The sequence below is a fragment of the Nomascus leucogenys genome, chromosome 10 (genome assembly GCF_006542625.1).
Source record: "Nomascus leucogenys isolate Asia chromosome 10, Asia_NLE_v1, whole genome shotgun sequence".
NCBI classification, from domain to species: Eukaryota; Metazoa; Chordata; class Mammalia; order Primates; family Hylobatidae; genus Nomascus; species Nomascus leucogenys.
In genome coordinates, this window is record NC_044390.1 from 92,090,917 (window position 1) to 92,104,871 (window position 13,955).

At 49.6% G+C, this 13,955-nt stretch overlaps 1 protein-coding gene across 13 annotated transcripts in view; it reads right to left on the minus strand.

The window, feature by feature from the left end:
* The window catches only part of LOC100602794 (scavenger receptor class B member 1), a 105,341-nt gene that overhangs the window by 44,105 nt on the left and 47,281 nt on the right, over nucleotides 1-13,955 (minus strand). For 3 of the 13 annotated variants that reach the window (XM_030821665.1, XM_030821664.1, XM_030821657.1), the window contains exon 1: nucleotides 12,222-12,467. The exons of the other annotated variants lie outside the window; for them this stretch is intronic. In XM_030821665.1, the coding sequence (XP_030677525.1) occupies nucleotides 12,222-12,359 (138 nt within the window). In that variant the 5' untranslated portion in view covers nucleotides 12,360-12,467. Of the gene's footprint in view, nucleotides 1-12,221; nucleotides 12,468-13,955 lie in introns of those variants that run through there. 13 annotated transcript variants of the gene reach the window in all.

Below are 13,955 nucleotides of genomic sequence, written 5' to 3' on the forward strand. Positions count from 1 at the left end.
TTAGCCATCCATGGTGGCAGGTGCCTATAGTCCCAGCTGCTTGGGAGGCTGAGGTGGGAGGATGACTTGAACCCAGGAAGCAGAGGTTGCAGCAATCTGTGATCACACCACTGCACTCCAGCCTGGGCGACAGAGCGAGACTCCATCTCTCTCTCTCTCTCTCTGTCTCTCTCTCTCTCACACACACACACACACACACACACACACACAGCCTCAATTTCCCTTTGCAGCCTCCCTCTCCCACCAGGTTTCTCAGCAGAGGCTGCTGGGCTGGAGATACCTTTCTCCTTTGGAATCTCACCATGCTTTCCTCCTCCCCTGGCCGCTTGGCCTGGTTCTGAAGATGAATCAGGGCTAAACCAAGAAGTCATGGGATCCGGCCGCATGTCCATGTCTCTCTCTCTCTCTCTCCCTGGGTCTCCATCTCCCTCTGTCTCTGGGTCTCTGTCTCCCTCTGTCTCTGGGTCTCTGTCTCCCTCTCTCTGGGTCTCTGTCTCCCTCTGTCTCTGGGTCTCTGTCTCCCTCTGTCTCTGGGTCTCTGTCTCCCTCTCTCTGGGTCTCTGTCTCTCTCTCTCTCTCTCCCCAACAGAAGAGGCTTTCAGGCCCTGGTTTCAGCCCATTCATTCAGCACTTGCCCAAAGGGAATCTTCAGAGACCCAGCACAGCCCCGTCCAACTGGGTGATCAGGGATGGGTCACTGACCTTCTCCGAGTCTCAGTTTCCTCAATCATACAATGGGTGTAAGGAGAGTGTCGCCTCGTGGGCTGCTGTGAGGTTTGAATGAGTCCATGGAGGTAAAGTGCTTAGAACAAGGTCTGAAGACCCCGGGCACTGGAGGGTCAGCCCTGCAGTCGTTAAGTGACCCTTCCTCCTCTGCCCCACCTCCACCCAGGTTAAGGGATGGACTTTGCCCTGCTTTTGATCAGCAGGATGACTTTTTTCCACCACACTAGACCAGGCAGCTGATTAGATAACAGTGGTGGGGACACTGTGGCCTTTTGCCTAACATGGCTGATTCTGTGATTCTGTCCCCACCACCCCCAAGGTCAAAGACCATGGCCCTGGAACACAAAGTTGGAGTAGAATGCCAAGGTGAGCCCTTGTTGGACGCCACTCCCTCCCATCCGGCGAAATAGACCCTTTGAGCCCAGGAAGGCTGCCTGGAGGAGAGGACATCTGAGATGGGAATTTTAAAATGAGCTGGGCTTTGCTAGGAAAAGAAGATGGTGGAGGAGTGCCTGGCAGAGGACACAGCCTGTGCAAAGGCTGAGAAGCCTTTAAGAGCGTGACTTGCCCGAATGTTCACCAAAAACAAATATGGAATGATATGTCCGTATTTGATAGATGGAAACAACTCAAATATCCATCAACAGATAAATGAATTGCCACATATCCACACAATGGAATGCTACCTGTCAATCAAAAAGAACCAACTATGGATAAACGCCACAATGCGGCTGAGCCTCCGAGGCACTACCCCAAGTAAAAAAAAGAAAAGAAGAATCATACTACACAACACCATTTCCGCGACATCGGGGAAAGGGAAAACTCTAGAGAGAGAAGCCAGATCAGTGGCTGCCAGGGACCGGGATGGAGGGAGGGGACTGACGTGAACTGGCCCAGCTATCTTGATTTTGGTTGCCATATAGGTGAAGTGTATACATCTGATACAACTCATCAAATTAGGCCAGGCATGGTGGCTCACACCTGTAATCCAAGGACTTTGGGAGGCCAAGCCAGGAGAATTTCTTGAAGCCAGGAGTTCAACACCAGCCTGGGCAACATGGTGAAACCGTGTCTCTACTAAAAATACAAAAAAATATTAGCCGGGCATGGTGGCGCACACCTGTGGTCCCAGCTACTCAGGAGACTGAGCCGGGAGGATCACTTGAGCCCAGGAGTTCAAGCCGTGATCATGCCCCTGCACTCCAGTCTGGGCTACAAAGCAAGACCCTGTCTGAAAAAAACAACAGCAACAACAACAACCATGACATGCTATATTTACCACTATGGAACAACCTCCTGAATATTTTAAATAAAAAATCAAAATAAAAAATGAATACTATTACTACCTTTAAAATAAGGCAGATACGTGCATACCCATATAATCCCATTTATGTGACGTTCTAGAACAGGCAAGACTAACGTGTCAACAGAAGCCAGAACAGGGGTCACCTGGGAGGATGGGGGATAAAGGGGGTGAAAATTCTGTTTCCTGATCTGGTTGCTGGTTACCCCGGACTATGATCACTGAAAAATGTATGGTGTTATTCCCTTCATATGTGGGCTTTTCTATACGTATGCTACACTTCACTAAAACCCTTTTGAAACTATAATGTGAAATTTTAAAAGTAAAAGATTAACTGCAAATGGGCAAAGGACTTGAAAAGACCTTTCTCCAAAGAAAATACACAAATAGCCAACAAGCTCATGAAAAAGTGCTTAACATCGTCAGGGAAATGCAAATCAAAGTCACAATGGGCCACCACTTCTCACCCACCAGGATGGCTAGAATTTTTTTTCATGGAAAACAACAAGTGTCGGCAAGGGTGTGGGAACTGGAACCTTTGTGCATTGCTGGCGGAAGTGCAACGTGGAACAGCCACCGTGGAAACCAGTCTGACCGTTCCTCAAACGATGAAACACAAAGTTACCGTGTGACCCTGCAACTCCACTCCCCAGAACAGACCCAAGAAGAACTGAAAATGGGTGTAAAAAACAACATGTACAAGAATGTGCACAGCTGCACTGTTCGCAATGGGCAGAAACGACCCGAGTGTCCGTCAACAGATGAATGGCTGAACACAGTGTGGACTCATTCAGAAAAAGGAATGCATGGGTTGGCTGTTTACTACTGCATAAAAAAGAAATGTATTTAAAGAGCCAAAAAAAATAATTTTAAAGAAAGGAATGCGGCCAGGCGTGGTGGCTCACGCCTGTAATCCCAGCACTTTGGGAGGCTGAGGCAAGTGGATCTCCTGAGGTCAGGAGTTCGAGACCAGCCTGGCCAACATGGTGAAACCCCACCTCCACTAAAAAAAAAAAAAAAAAATACAAAAATTAGCTGGGCATGGTGGCAGCCACCTGTAATCCCAGCTACTCAGGAGGCTGAGGCAGGAGAATCGCTTGAACCCAGGAGGCGGAGGTTGCAGTGAGAGCCGAGATCGTGCCACTGCACTCCAGCCTGGGTAACAGACTGAGATTTTATCTCAAAAAAAAAAAAAAAAGAAAAAGAAAGAAAGAAAAAGAAAGGAATGCAACACTGACACATGCCACCACATGGACAAACCTCAAAAACATGACACGGAGTGAAAGAAGCCAGTCAAAAGGCCACGCATAGTGTCTGACCACAGCTATGAAATGCCCAGAATAGGCAAATCCAGAGACAGCAGATTGGTGGTTGCCAGGGGCTGGGGGAGAAAGGAATGGTGGGTGACTGCTTAATGGGTACAAGGCAGTGAGAATGCTTTGGAACTAGATCGTGGTAATGGTTACGCAACCTTGCAAATGCACTAAATGCCACTAAACTGTACATTTGTAAATGGTTTTGGTGAATTTTATGTTAACTGGATCTTAATCACAACTTCAAAAAGAAAGAGCAACTCCAAATTAAAATAAGATATAATTTCCCAGTGGATGAGCAAAAATTAGGACATGGAAGAAAACAACTACAGGCAAAGATGTTAGGAAACAGGACGGCTGTGCACAGCGGGGGTCAGGCCACCTCGGAGTCGGGGACAGTTTTTAACCAGGTCAGGTGTGAGCAAAGCCCCATGGTCTGTGGTTCCCTGTTCAGACATGGTGCAGAGCACCAGCTTCCCAGGTCCTGCCACGCTAGGGCCACGACCTGCACACCCACCAGAAGCTTCATGAGGGAACACTCACCTTCCCAGCATGATGCAACTTACATTATGACTCCATTATTCACCCCTCTGATATTCTATCCTATTCCATTCTGTTTTTAAAATGCTGATCCCCGGCCAGGCGCAGTGGCTCACGCCTGTAATCCCAGCACTTTGGGAGGCCGGGGCGGGTGAATCGTGAGGTCAGGAGATCAAGACCATCCTGGCTAACACAGTGAAACCCTGTCTCTACTAAAAATACAAAAAAATTAGCCGGGCATGGTGGCACATGCCTGTAGTCCCAGCTACTTGGGTGGCTGAGGCAGGAGAATCGCTTGAACCCAGGAGGCGGAGGTTGCAGCAAGCCAAAATTGCACCACTGCACTCCAGCCTGGGCGACAGAGCGAGACTCCATCTCAAAAAAAAAAAAAAAAAAAAAGCTGATCCCCACCCACCCCACTTATTTCACAACCCACAATCTGATCACATCTGACAGTTTGAAAACTCTGCCCTAGAAAGATTCTCATAAGTGTGCAAGAGAGCACCAGAAGAATTGTTAGACCTCAAAAAAAGAACAGAAGGCCAGGCACAATGGCTCACGCCTGTGATCTCAACACTTTGGGAGGCCGAGGCGGGTGGATCACTTGAGGTCAAGAGTTCCAGACTAGCCTGGCCAACATGGTGAAACCCCGTCTCTACTAAAACTACAAAAATTACCCAAGCAAGGTGGCATGCACCTGTAGTCCCAGCTACTCAGGAGGCTGAGGTGGGAGAATCGCTTGAGCCCGGGAGGCGGAGGTTGCAGGGAGCTGAGATCACACCATTGCACTCCAGCCTGGAGCGAGACCCTGCCTTGAAAAACAACAGAGAGCCCAGCCAGGTTCTCAGTCAAAGATAAGTTGGGCTTCTGCACACACAGTGGCTGCACGGTGAGTAAACACCATCGACTTGGAGATATCTCAACAGCAGAATCTTGACAGAAAGACAAATACTGCAGGACAAATACTTTCAGATTTGTCTTTTAGAGGTGAGGAATCTGAAGACATTGAATATACAGAGAGTTGAATGGTGCTTACAGGGAGGAGGCTGGGGAGGTGGGGAGATGCAGGTCACAGGGCGCAAAGCTGCAGTCATGTGGGATGGGTGATCTGGAGGTCGGATGCACTGTATACTGGAAGTAGATTTCAGGTGCTCTCACCACTAAAAACAAAGAGGTGGCTGGGCCTCATGCCTGTAATCCCAGTACTTTGGGAGGCCGAGGTGGGAGGATCGCTTGAGGTCAGGAGTTTGAGAACAACCTGGGCAACATAGGTAGCCCGTCTCTATAAAAAGTACAAAAATTAGCCAGGCACAGTGGTGCACACCTGTGGTCCCAGCTACTCAGGAGGCTTAAGTGGGAGGATCCTCAAGTGGGAGGATCACTTGAGCCTGAGAGTTCAAGGCTGCAGTGAACCGTGATCACCCACTGCACTCTAGCCTGGGTGACAGAGTGAGACCCTGTCTCAAAAAAAAAAAAAAAAAAAAAAAGAGGTGACTATATGAGGAGATACATATGTTAATCTGCTTAACTGTAGCAATCATTTCACTATGTGTGTGTACATAGCAAAACAGCATGTTGGATGCCTTAAATATACATAATTTTTATTATTTATTTATTTTGAGACAGAGTCTCGCTCAGTTGCCCAGGCTGGAGAGCCTTGACCTCCCGATCTCCCTGGATCAAGCAATCCTCTCACCTCAGCCTCCTGAGTAGCTGGGACTACAAGGCACGCACCACCACGCCCGGCTATTTTTTTTATTTTTTATTTTTTTTGCTTTTAGTAGAGACAAGGTCTCACTATGTTGCCCAGGCTGGTCTTGAACTCCTGAGCTCAAGCGATCCACTCGCTTCAGCCTCCCAAAGTGCTGGGGTTATAGGCATCAGCCACTGCATCTGGCCTCAATTTTTTTTTTTTTTTTTTTTTTTTTGAGACAGAGTCTCGCTCTGTCACCCAGGCTGGAGTGCAGTGGCAGCGATCTCGGCTCACTGCAAGCTCCGCCTCCCGGGTTCACGCCATTCTCCTGCCTCAGTCTCCCGAGTAGCTGGGACTACAGGCGCCCGCCACAACGCCTGGCTAATTTTTTTGTATTTTTAGTAGAGACAGGGTTTCACCATGTTAGCAAGGATGGTCTCGATCTCCTGACCTCGTGATCCGCCCGCCTCAGCCTCCTAAAGTGCTGGGATTACAGGCGTGAGCCACCGCCCCCAGCCAATTTTTATTCTTAAAGAAAAAAAAAAAATCTTGAGTGAAGAAAAGGCTAAAGAAACAAACAATTGCCATGGGCCTCTTGATGCGAATTTTCCAAACACACGAACTAATACTCTGTATTCTTTCTGAAGACAAACCCATGTGGAAATGTAGAAAAACATTCAGGGAAATGATACCTGCAAACAATCTCAGGAGAGGGCTGGGGGCTGGGGATGTGGGGAAAGCTTTAACTGTCATTGTGAACATGTTATTTCTTGAAAATAACATACAAGCCACCGTCCGAACATTGGCCTACAAGCCCTTCTGCCTAGTCTGGCCCCTGTGTTCTCTCTGGCCCCACATCCAACTGTAGCAGGACGAGTCGCAGACAAAACTCCTCAGACACCGGATTAAAGAAGGAAGAGGTTTTTATTCGTCCGGGAGCGTCGGCAGACTCGCGTCTTAAGAGCCGAGCTCCCCGAAAAAGAAATTCCTAGCCCTTTTTAAGGGCTTACAACTCTAAGGGGTCCACGTGAAAGGGTCATAAGAGATCAAGTAAGCGTGAGGAACGTGGCTGGGGGCTACATACATCAGCTAACAGAACAAAAAGTTTTACAGTGCTTTCTCCTACAGTGTCTGGAATTTACAGATAACACCAGTAGTTTTGGTCAGGGGTTAATAATATTATTATTATTATTATTTTAACCACCAGGGCCAGGTGGTGGCGCCAAGGTCGTCTAGCTATTTATCTTACTTCTGTTTCTTTCCAACTTTTTGCTTTCTCCCTTTTCTCCTGTCTTATAAACTAGGGAAAAGGGGAGGTTGGGGAGAAGCAGTGGTCTCATTCCACAACCACTGTCTGTTACTCAACCCAGCCCCACAGCCTCCTTGCTGTCCTGTCTAAGCAGCCACGCTCCTGCCCCAGGGCCTTTGCACCCACTGCTCCCTCCTAAACATGTGGTCAAATCTCTCACCCCTTCGAATCTCTGCTTACATGCCCCCTTCTCAGAAGGCCCATCCAACCTGCCCCTAAAACTCCTGACCTCCCGACCTGCCGTGTGGTTTCCATGCTGCTTGTGGCCTTCGAGCACACGGTATAATTAGCTTATCAGGTTTATTGCTCTCCATCTGTATCGCCTGCCTGGCCATAAACCCACAAGGGCAAGATCCTCAGCTGCTTTGTTTGGCGATGTGTCCTCAGGGCCTGGGACAGCTCTTGGCACCTTACAGGAGCTCTGTAAATATTTTCTGGATGAATGAGCAAAAGTGAGACCTGAAACCATATAATCAACGTGGAAATGTCTACCGGGTGGTAATGCTAGTCCTTCTTTGTGTATTTTAAAGAGCTCATACTTAAGAAGGGATTTTTTTTTAAATACGCAGAGAGTGCCGCCTGCTTAGGCCGTGGCAACAACTCGGTGAATGTGTGACGGATGAGATGAAGATTTCACAGACATTAGTATTTAGCATTCTCTTCCTACCACCCACGGCACTCTCCCCTGCACCTGGAGAGGCCCCTGACCTCCAAACCTAAAACCCCACTTGCCCAGGTGCCGCCTCCTCCATGAAGCCCGCTGGAACGACCTTGGTCTACAGTGAGCCTGCTCTGACCTCATTGGGATTGCAGTTCAGCCCCTGCACAGTCACCTGCCCCATGCTAGATGCTATGCTAGGAATTTAAAGACACAAGGATGAACACAATGGGGCCCCTGCCCTGAGACACCAGGGGAGCAGAACCATATGGACAATCTGTCCGGCACTGTTCAGGTAGCAAAACACTTCCACCTACTTCATCTCTTAAATTCTCAATGGCTCATCTCACCGAAGCAGACACTGAGGCTCCAAAGCCAAATGCCTGACCGAGGTCACAGGAGCAGGGAGAGACAACGCCCCAGGCTCCGTATCCATGTCTAGGCTTGTGCCCTCACGCTTCTCTCCTAGGCCATCCCCGCTGGGCTCCTTGCACGGGAGCTTCACAAATGAATCATTAACTTGGCCTGGCCACTGAATTGCAAGGTCTAATTCCTCCTACTATGAGAAGAGAAAACAGGCTTCCAAGAAACACACCTCTGACCAAATGAGCCAAGAAGCCAATTTGCCCAGACGAAGCCTAGTTCTGGGACAAGGCCAGGCCCTGCCCACTCTGGACCAGCAGTCAGTCGCTGACTACACCCTCAATCCCAGGGCTTCAGGCATCCCCAGCCCCGTGGGGCTTTCGAATGCAGGAACGATTAGGACACAGGCTAATCCAATCTGGGACTTGGGAACACCACACCCTTGGCTCATGTTCCAACTTCTTTTGATTTTTAAAGGACTAAGGTAAGAAGACTAAAATAAAAGGTTTTTACAAGAAACCCACGCGTGTAAGTTGCTTAAGCAAAGAGGTTGAGTCATTCCTGAGTCCTCCATTTTCCTCCCACCTAGCACCCTCCATCAGCAAGGCTAGGCTGCTCTCACTTTAAAGCATGCCTCAAATCCATCCACTTGTCTCCGGCACCATCCTGGCCCCCATCCTGGCCTGTGTGGATGGGTGCTGTAGTTTCCCTGCTGTTGTCCTGCCTCTGCTCTTGCCCCCACCCCGCCCCATTCTCCCCACAGAATCCGAGTTATCCTTTTAAGATTAAAGTCAGAGCATGTCATTCTTCTGCTCAAACCTCCCCCATGCCCCCCTATTTATCTCAGAATAGAATTTAAATTCCTGACAGTGACCTATGAGGTCTTGCACAACCCAGCTCCCTGTAGTCGCTCCAGTCTCCTCCCCCGTTCCTAACTGCCTCGCTCACTCTGCTCCAGCCACACTGGCCTTGCTGTGCTCCTGAGCCAGCAGGCAAGTTTCTGCCACAGGGCCTTTGCTCTGACTCTTTGCTCCTCCAGGGGCAATCTTTCCCCTGATGCCCACAAAAGTGGGCCCCTCGCTTCTCAAGTCTAAAGTCACCTTCTCCATGAGACCTTCCCTGAGCACTCTTCAATCCCTCAACCATCTCTATTGAGCCCCACTGTATGGCAGGCTCTGCTCTAGGCCTGGGCACTTCAATAGTGAACAAAATGGACGAAAAGACCATTCTTCCTAAAGCAGCCCTTCCCCCATCACATTGTATTCATCACCGTGTTTTATCTCCCTGACATTATCAATATCTGAAATTCCTATGTATTTGTTGATAAGTCCCCCTTCCTGCTGCCTGGAATTCAGTCACAATGGATGGAGCTAGAGCAGCCATCTTGGATCATGAGGCACCCTTAAGAATGAAAGCCACACATGAAGAAGGGCGGAGCAGAATAGGAGATAGGAGAAAGGATTCCTGTGACTTCCTGGAGCCACCCACCAGCCCTGGGTGCCTTAGTCATCAGAGAAATGTCCACTGGACTCACAGTGAGATCCCATGCCATACACCAGAATGGCTAAAATGAAAAAGACTGACAATAACAAGTGCTGGTGAGGATGTGGAGCAGCCAGAGTGCTCACACATTGCTGGTGGAAGTGCATTGGTGCAATCACTGTGGAATATACTTTTTCTACCAAAGCTGGACGTTCATCCTACAATATAGCAATTCCACCCCCAGTATTTGTCCCAGAGAAATGAAAGCATGCACCCACACAAAGATTATCCACAAATGCTCACAGCAGCCATACCCATAACAGCCCAAAAATGGAAACAACACAAATGTCTACAAGCAAGTGAATGCATGACAAATGGGGACACACTCATACCATGGAATGTTATCCAGTGACAAAAGGGAATGACCAACTGAGACACACAATGACAGGGTAAATCACACACAGGGACCACATGCATGAGTCCATGTAGGTGACGTCCTGGGGGATGGCAAAAACAATCCATGGGGATAGAGGTGGGGGCAGCAGGACCTCAGGGGTGGATACTGACAGGGAGGGGTGCAGAGGAGCTGTTTACACTTGGTACAGGGGATCATTACAAGCGTGCATACCTAGGTAAAAATCCATCAACCTCTAACCGAAATTGTGCACTTTTCTTTATGTATTTGATACTTCAGTTTAAAAAAAAAAAAAAATTAAAGCAAAAAAAAATTTTCTTTTTTCAGACAGTCTCACTCTGTCGCCCAGGCTGGAGTGCAGTGGTGTGATCTCAGCTCACTGCAACCTCCGCCTCCCAGGTTCAAGCAATTCTCCTGCCTCAGCCTCCCGAATAGCTGGGACTACAGGCACGTGCCACCATGCCCAGCTGATTTTTTTTTTTTTTTTTTTAGACAGAGTTTTGCTCTGTCACGCAGGCTGGAGTGCAGTGGCACGATCTCGGCTCACTGCAACCTCTGCCTCCCGGGTTCAAGCAATTCTCCTGCCTCAGCCTCCCGTGTAGCTAGGATTACAGGTGCGTGCCACCACACCTGGCTGATTTTTGTATTTTTTTTAGTAGAGACGGTATTTTGCCAAGTTGGCCAGGCTGGTCTCAAACTCCTGATCTCAGGTGATCTGCCTGCCTCGGCCTCCCAAAGTGCTGGGATTACAGGCATGAGCCACCATGCCTGGCTTGATTTTTGTATTTTTGACAGAGATGGGGTTTTACCATGTCGGCCAGGCTGAGGTCTCCAACTCCTGACCTCAGGTGATCGGCCCACCTCGGCCTCCCAAAGTGCTGGGATTACAGGCATGAGCCACTGAGCCTGGCCTAAAGCAAAAAATTCTTGATCCAGAGGTGGGTACTCTTCAGATGTTCAATACACCCTCAAGTGGTGTCAAGTGGGCACCTACAGCCACCAAGGCCCAATCAGGGTCCCAGTGCCCTGTCAAATCTGATTTCTGAAGCAGAGCAGCGAGGCCAGCCAGGAGACCGCCAGGGGCCCTGGAGAGACGTGAGAGGTCTGGGGTCCCCTCTTTACCAGCAAAGGGGCTCTGTCCACTCCCTGTCCCCTCAAACCCCTGCCCATCCTCCACCTACCAGCAGGCGCCTGATACAACTTCCTGTGCCTGTTTCTTTACCTGTCACAAGGAATAAAGAATAGGACCCATGCAGCAGGGACAGGTCATGTTGACATAATGTGCTGAGAACAGCCCTTCGCCACTGCGATCTTCCTTCCAAAACTTGGAACTAGGGCCTAATCAATAGAAGAACAACAGACAAATCCCAGCAGAGGGGCGTCCTGCAAAATCCCTAGCCGGTGCTCAGGAACGCAATCCAGGTCATCCAAAGCCAGGAAAGTCTGAGAACCCACAGAGACCAGAGGATCCTAAGGCAACGTGAGGGAAAAACACAATGTGGGGCCCTGGGTGGGGTCCTGGGACAGAAAAGGATATGAACGAGAAACGAAGGAAACCCGAATCCTGTCTGGATGTTAGTTATTAGTGATGTATCAACACTGGTTCATTCATAGCAACAAATGTATCCCATTCCTTTAAGATGTTAACAGCAGGGGACGCTGGCTGTGGGAGATGTGGGAACTCAGAACTATCTTCCCAATTTTTCTGAAAGTCAAACTGTTCTAGGCCGGGCGCGGTGGCTCACACCTGTGGAATCCCAGCACTTTGGGAGGCCAAAGCAGGTGGATCACTTGAGGTCAGGAGTTGGAGACTAGCCTGGCCGACATAGTGAAATCCCGTCTCTACTAAAAATACAAAAATTAGCCAGGTGTGGTGTCAGGCACCTGTGGTCCCAGCTACTTGGGAGGCTGAGGAAGGAGAATCACTTTAATCTGGGAGGCGGAGTTTCCAGTGAACCAAGATTGCGCCACTGCACTCCAGCCTGGGTGACAGAGTGAGACTTGGTCTCAAAAAAAAAAAAAAAAAAAAAAAAAAAAAAAAAAAAAAAACTGTTCTAAAACAGGAAGTTATTTTAAAACAAGCAGGCTCTGTCGCGGCAATACAGGGAGGGCCAAATCAGTGCCTCACCACATCATATTACAGCTTCAGGCAAAAGGAAAAAATGTGCACCCCATATTTATACTTTTTCCAGAACATTAAAGTCTTTTTGTAAAAACACTGACAATTTCAAAGGTTCACATATTGACACAACATTATTTTAAGTTTAAATATTTTATTTAAGCCCACCCAAACCAGACTATACTATCATGTTAATGACCTGGCTTTAATGGAAGCATTTTCATCGTATTAGCTTCCCACTGCTGCTGTAAGAATTAACAATTGACACTGGCTCAGATCAATACAAAGTTATTATCTTACAGTTCTGGCGGGGAGAAGTCCAAACTGGGACTCCCCCTGAGATGGGATGAAAGTCACAGTGCAGGCAGGGTGCTTCCTTCCGGAGCTCAGGGGGAATCCATTTCCTTCCGTTTCCCAGCTTCTAAGAGGCCTCGGCATTCCTTGGCTCCTGTCCCCTCATCACTCCAACCCCTGCTTCTGCATCACATCTCCTACTCTGACCCTCCTGCCTCCCTCTGACAAAGACCCTTGTGAAAGCATCGTGGGCCCTGGTACAATCCAAGTTCATCTCCCATCTCAAGATCCTTAACTTTTTTTGTTTGTTTGTTTTGAGACAGGGTCTCACTCTGTTGCCAGGCTGGAATGCAGTGGTGTGATCACGGCTTACTGCAGCCTCGAACTCCCGGGCTCAAGCAATTCTCCTTCCTCAGCCTCCCACATAACTGGGACCACAGGCACACACCACCATGCCTGGCTAATTTTTAAATTTTTTGTAGAGATGGGGTCTCACTATGTTGCCCAAGCTGGTCTTAAACTCCTGGGCTCAAAAATCTCCCACCTTGGCCTCCCAAAGTGCTGGGATTACAGGTGTGAGCCATCATGCCTGGTATAAGATCCTTAACTTAATCACACCTACAAAGCCACTTTTGCCGAGGAAGGTCACATATTCACAGGTCCTGGGGATTAGGATGCCAGCACCTTTTGGGGACATTGTTCAGCCTGCCACACTCACCCAGAGACCCCAGAGCATTCTCCCACACAGCCCCCTCTACCCCAGGGAACACCCCTGCACCAGGGAGTGTGACATTTGCCCCGTGCACCCCTTCCTCTCACAGCCCTATCTTGGCCGGAAGGCAGGCTTCGCTAGAGACAAGGTGGACCCGGCAGGAAGCCCAGTGGCCTCTGTAATGGGAAGCTCCACGCCCAGGATGCTCACACGCCCCCCGCTTTTGAACCTTGCTGTGTTTCGGCCTCAGCTGTCCTAAGAGAAACCCGGGCCGGGGAATGATCTGCAGAGCAGGACACTCTCCCGCGGCTGCTTTCAAGCAGCTCAGCGGGGACACTTTGTTCTTGCAACTGGGATCTGAAAAGCAAGCCCTTCTGGGCTGCGGACGTGCCCGTGCTGCCTGCACTGCCTCCTCGTGACTCATGAGACCGCCTGCCAGTGACACGAGGGTGTCCAGAAACACGAACCGACGCCCGCCCTGAAAAGGGCTAAGCCAGCTTCATCCTCAGCCACACGAGAGGAAGAATGCAGGCAACAGCCAGCAGGGGCCTGAGGAGCCCTGCAAGGCCAGAGCCAGGGGTCTTGTCAAAAGCAGGCCTCCAAAGCCAGTGAGCTCCCACGAGCACACGGGGGGACAGGGAGGCAGCCAGAGGTCAGAGCCACTCCAGGGTCCTCAGGTTCCCAGAAACTTCCAGGCTGGGCCGGGACCAGAAACAGACGTCACCGGTGCTGGTCCCTTGTGCTGGTCCCTGAGCCACACCCCCTGAGGCCCCCAAAAGGGGCCCAACCAACAAGGGGCTGAGGGTCCAGGCAGAGCCTCCCGCTCCAGGCATGAGGCCTCGAGCAATTTCTGAACTTTGGAGCAGGTCCACCTTTCAAACCTCATTACTGCCCTACAGAACGACTTTTGGTGTGAGCATGGTCATGTCTGGGGATTTTCTTTTGCTGTACCGTAGTGGTGGTGTTTACCAGGTACCTGTTCCGGCAGTGGTTCTTGAAGTGTGGTCCCTGGCTGAGCGTGGTGGCTC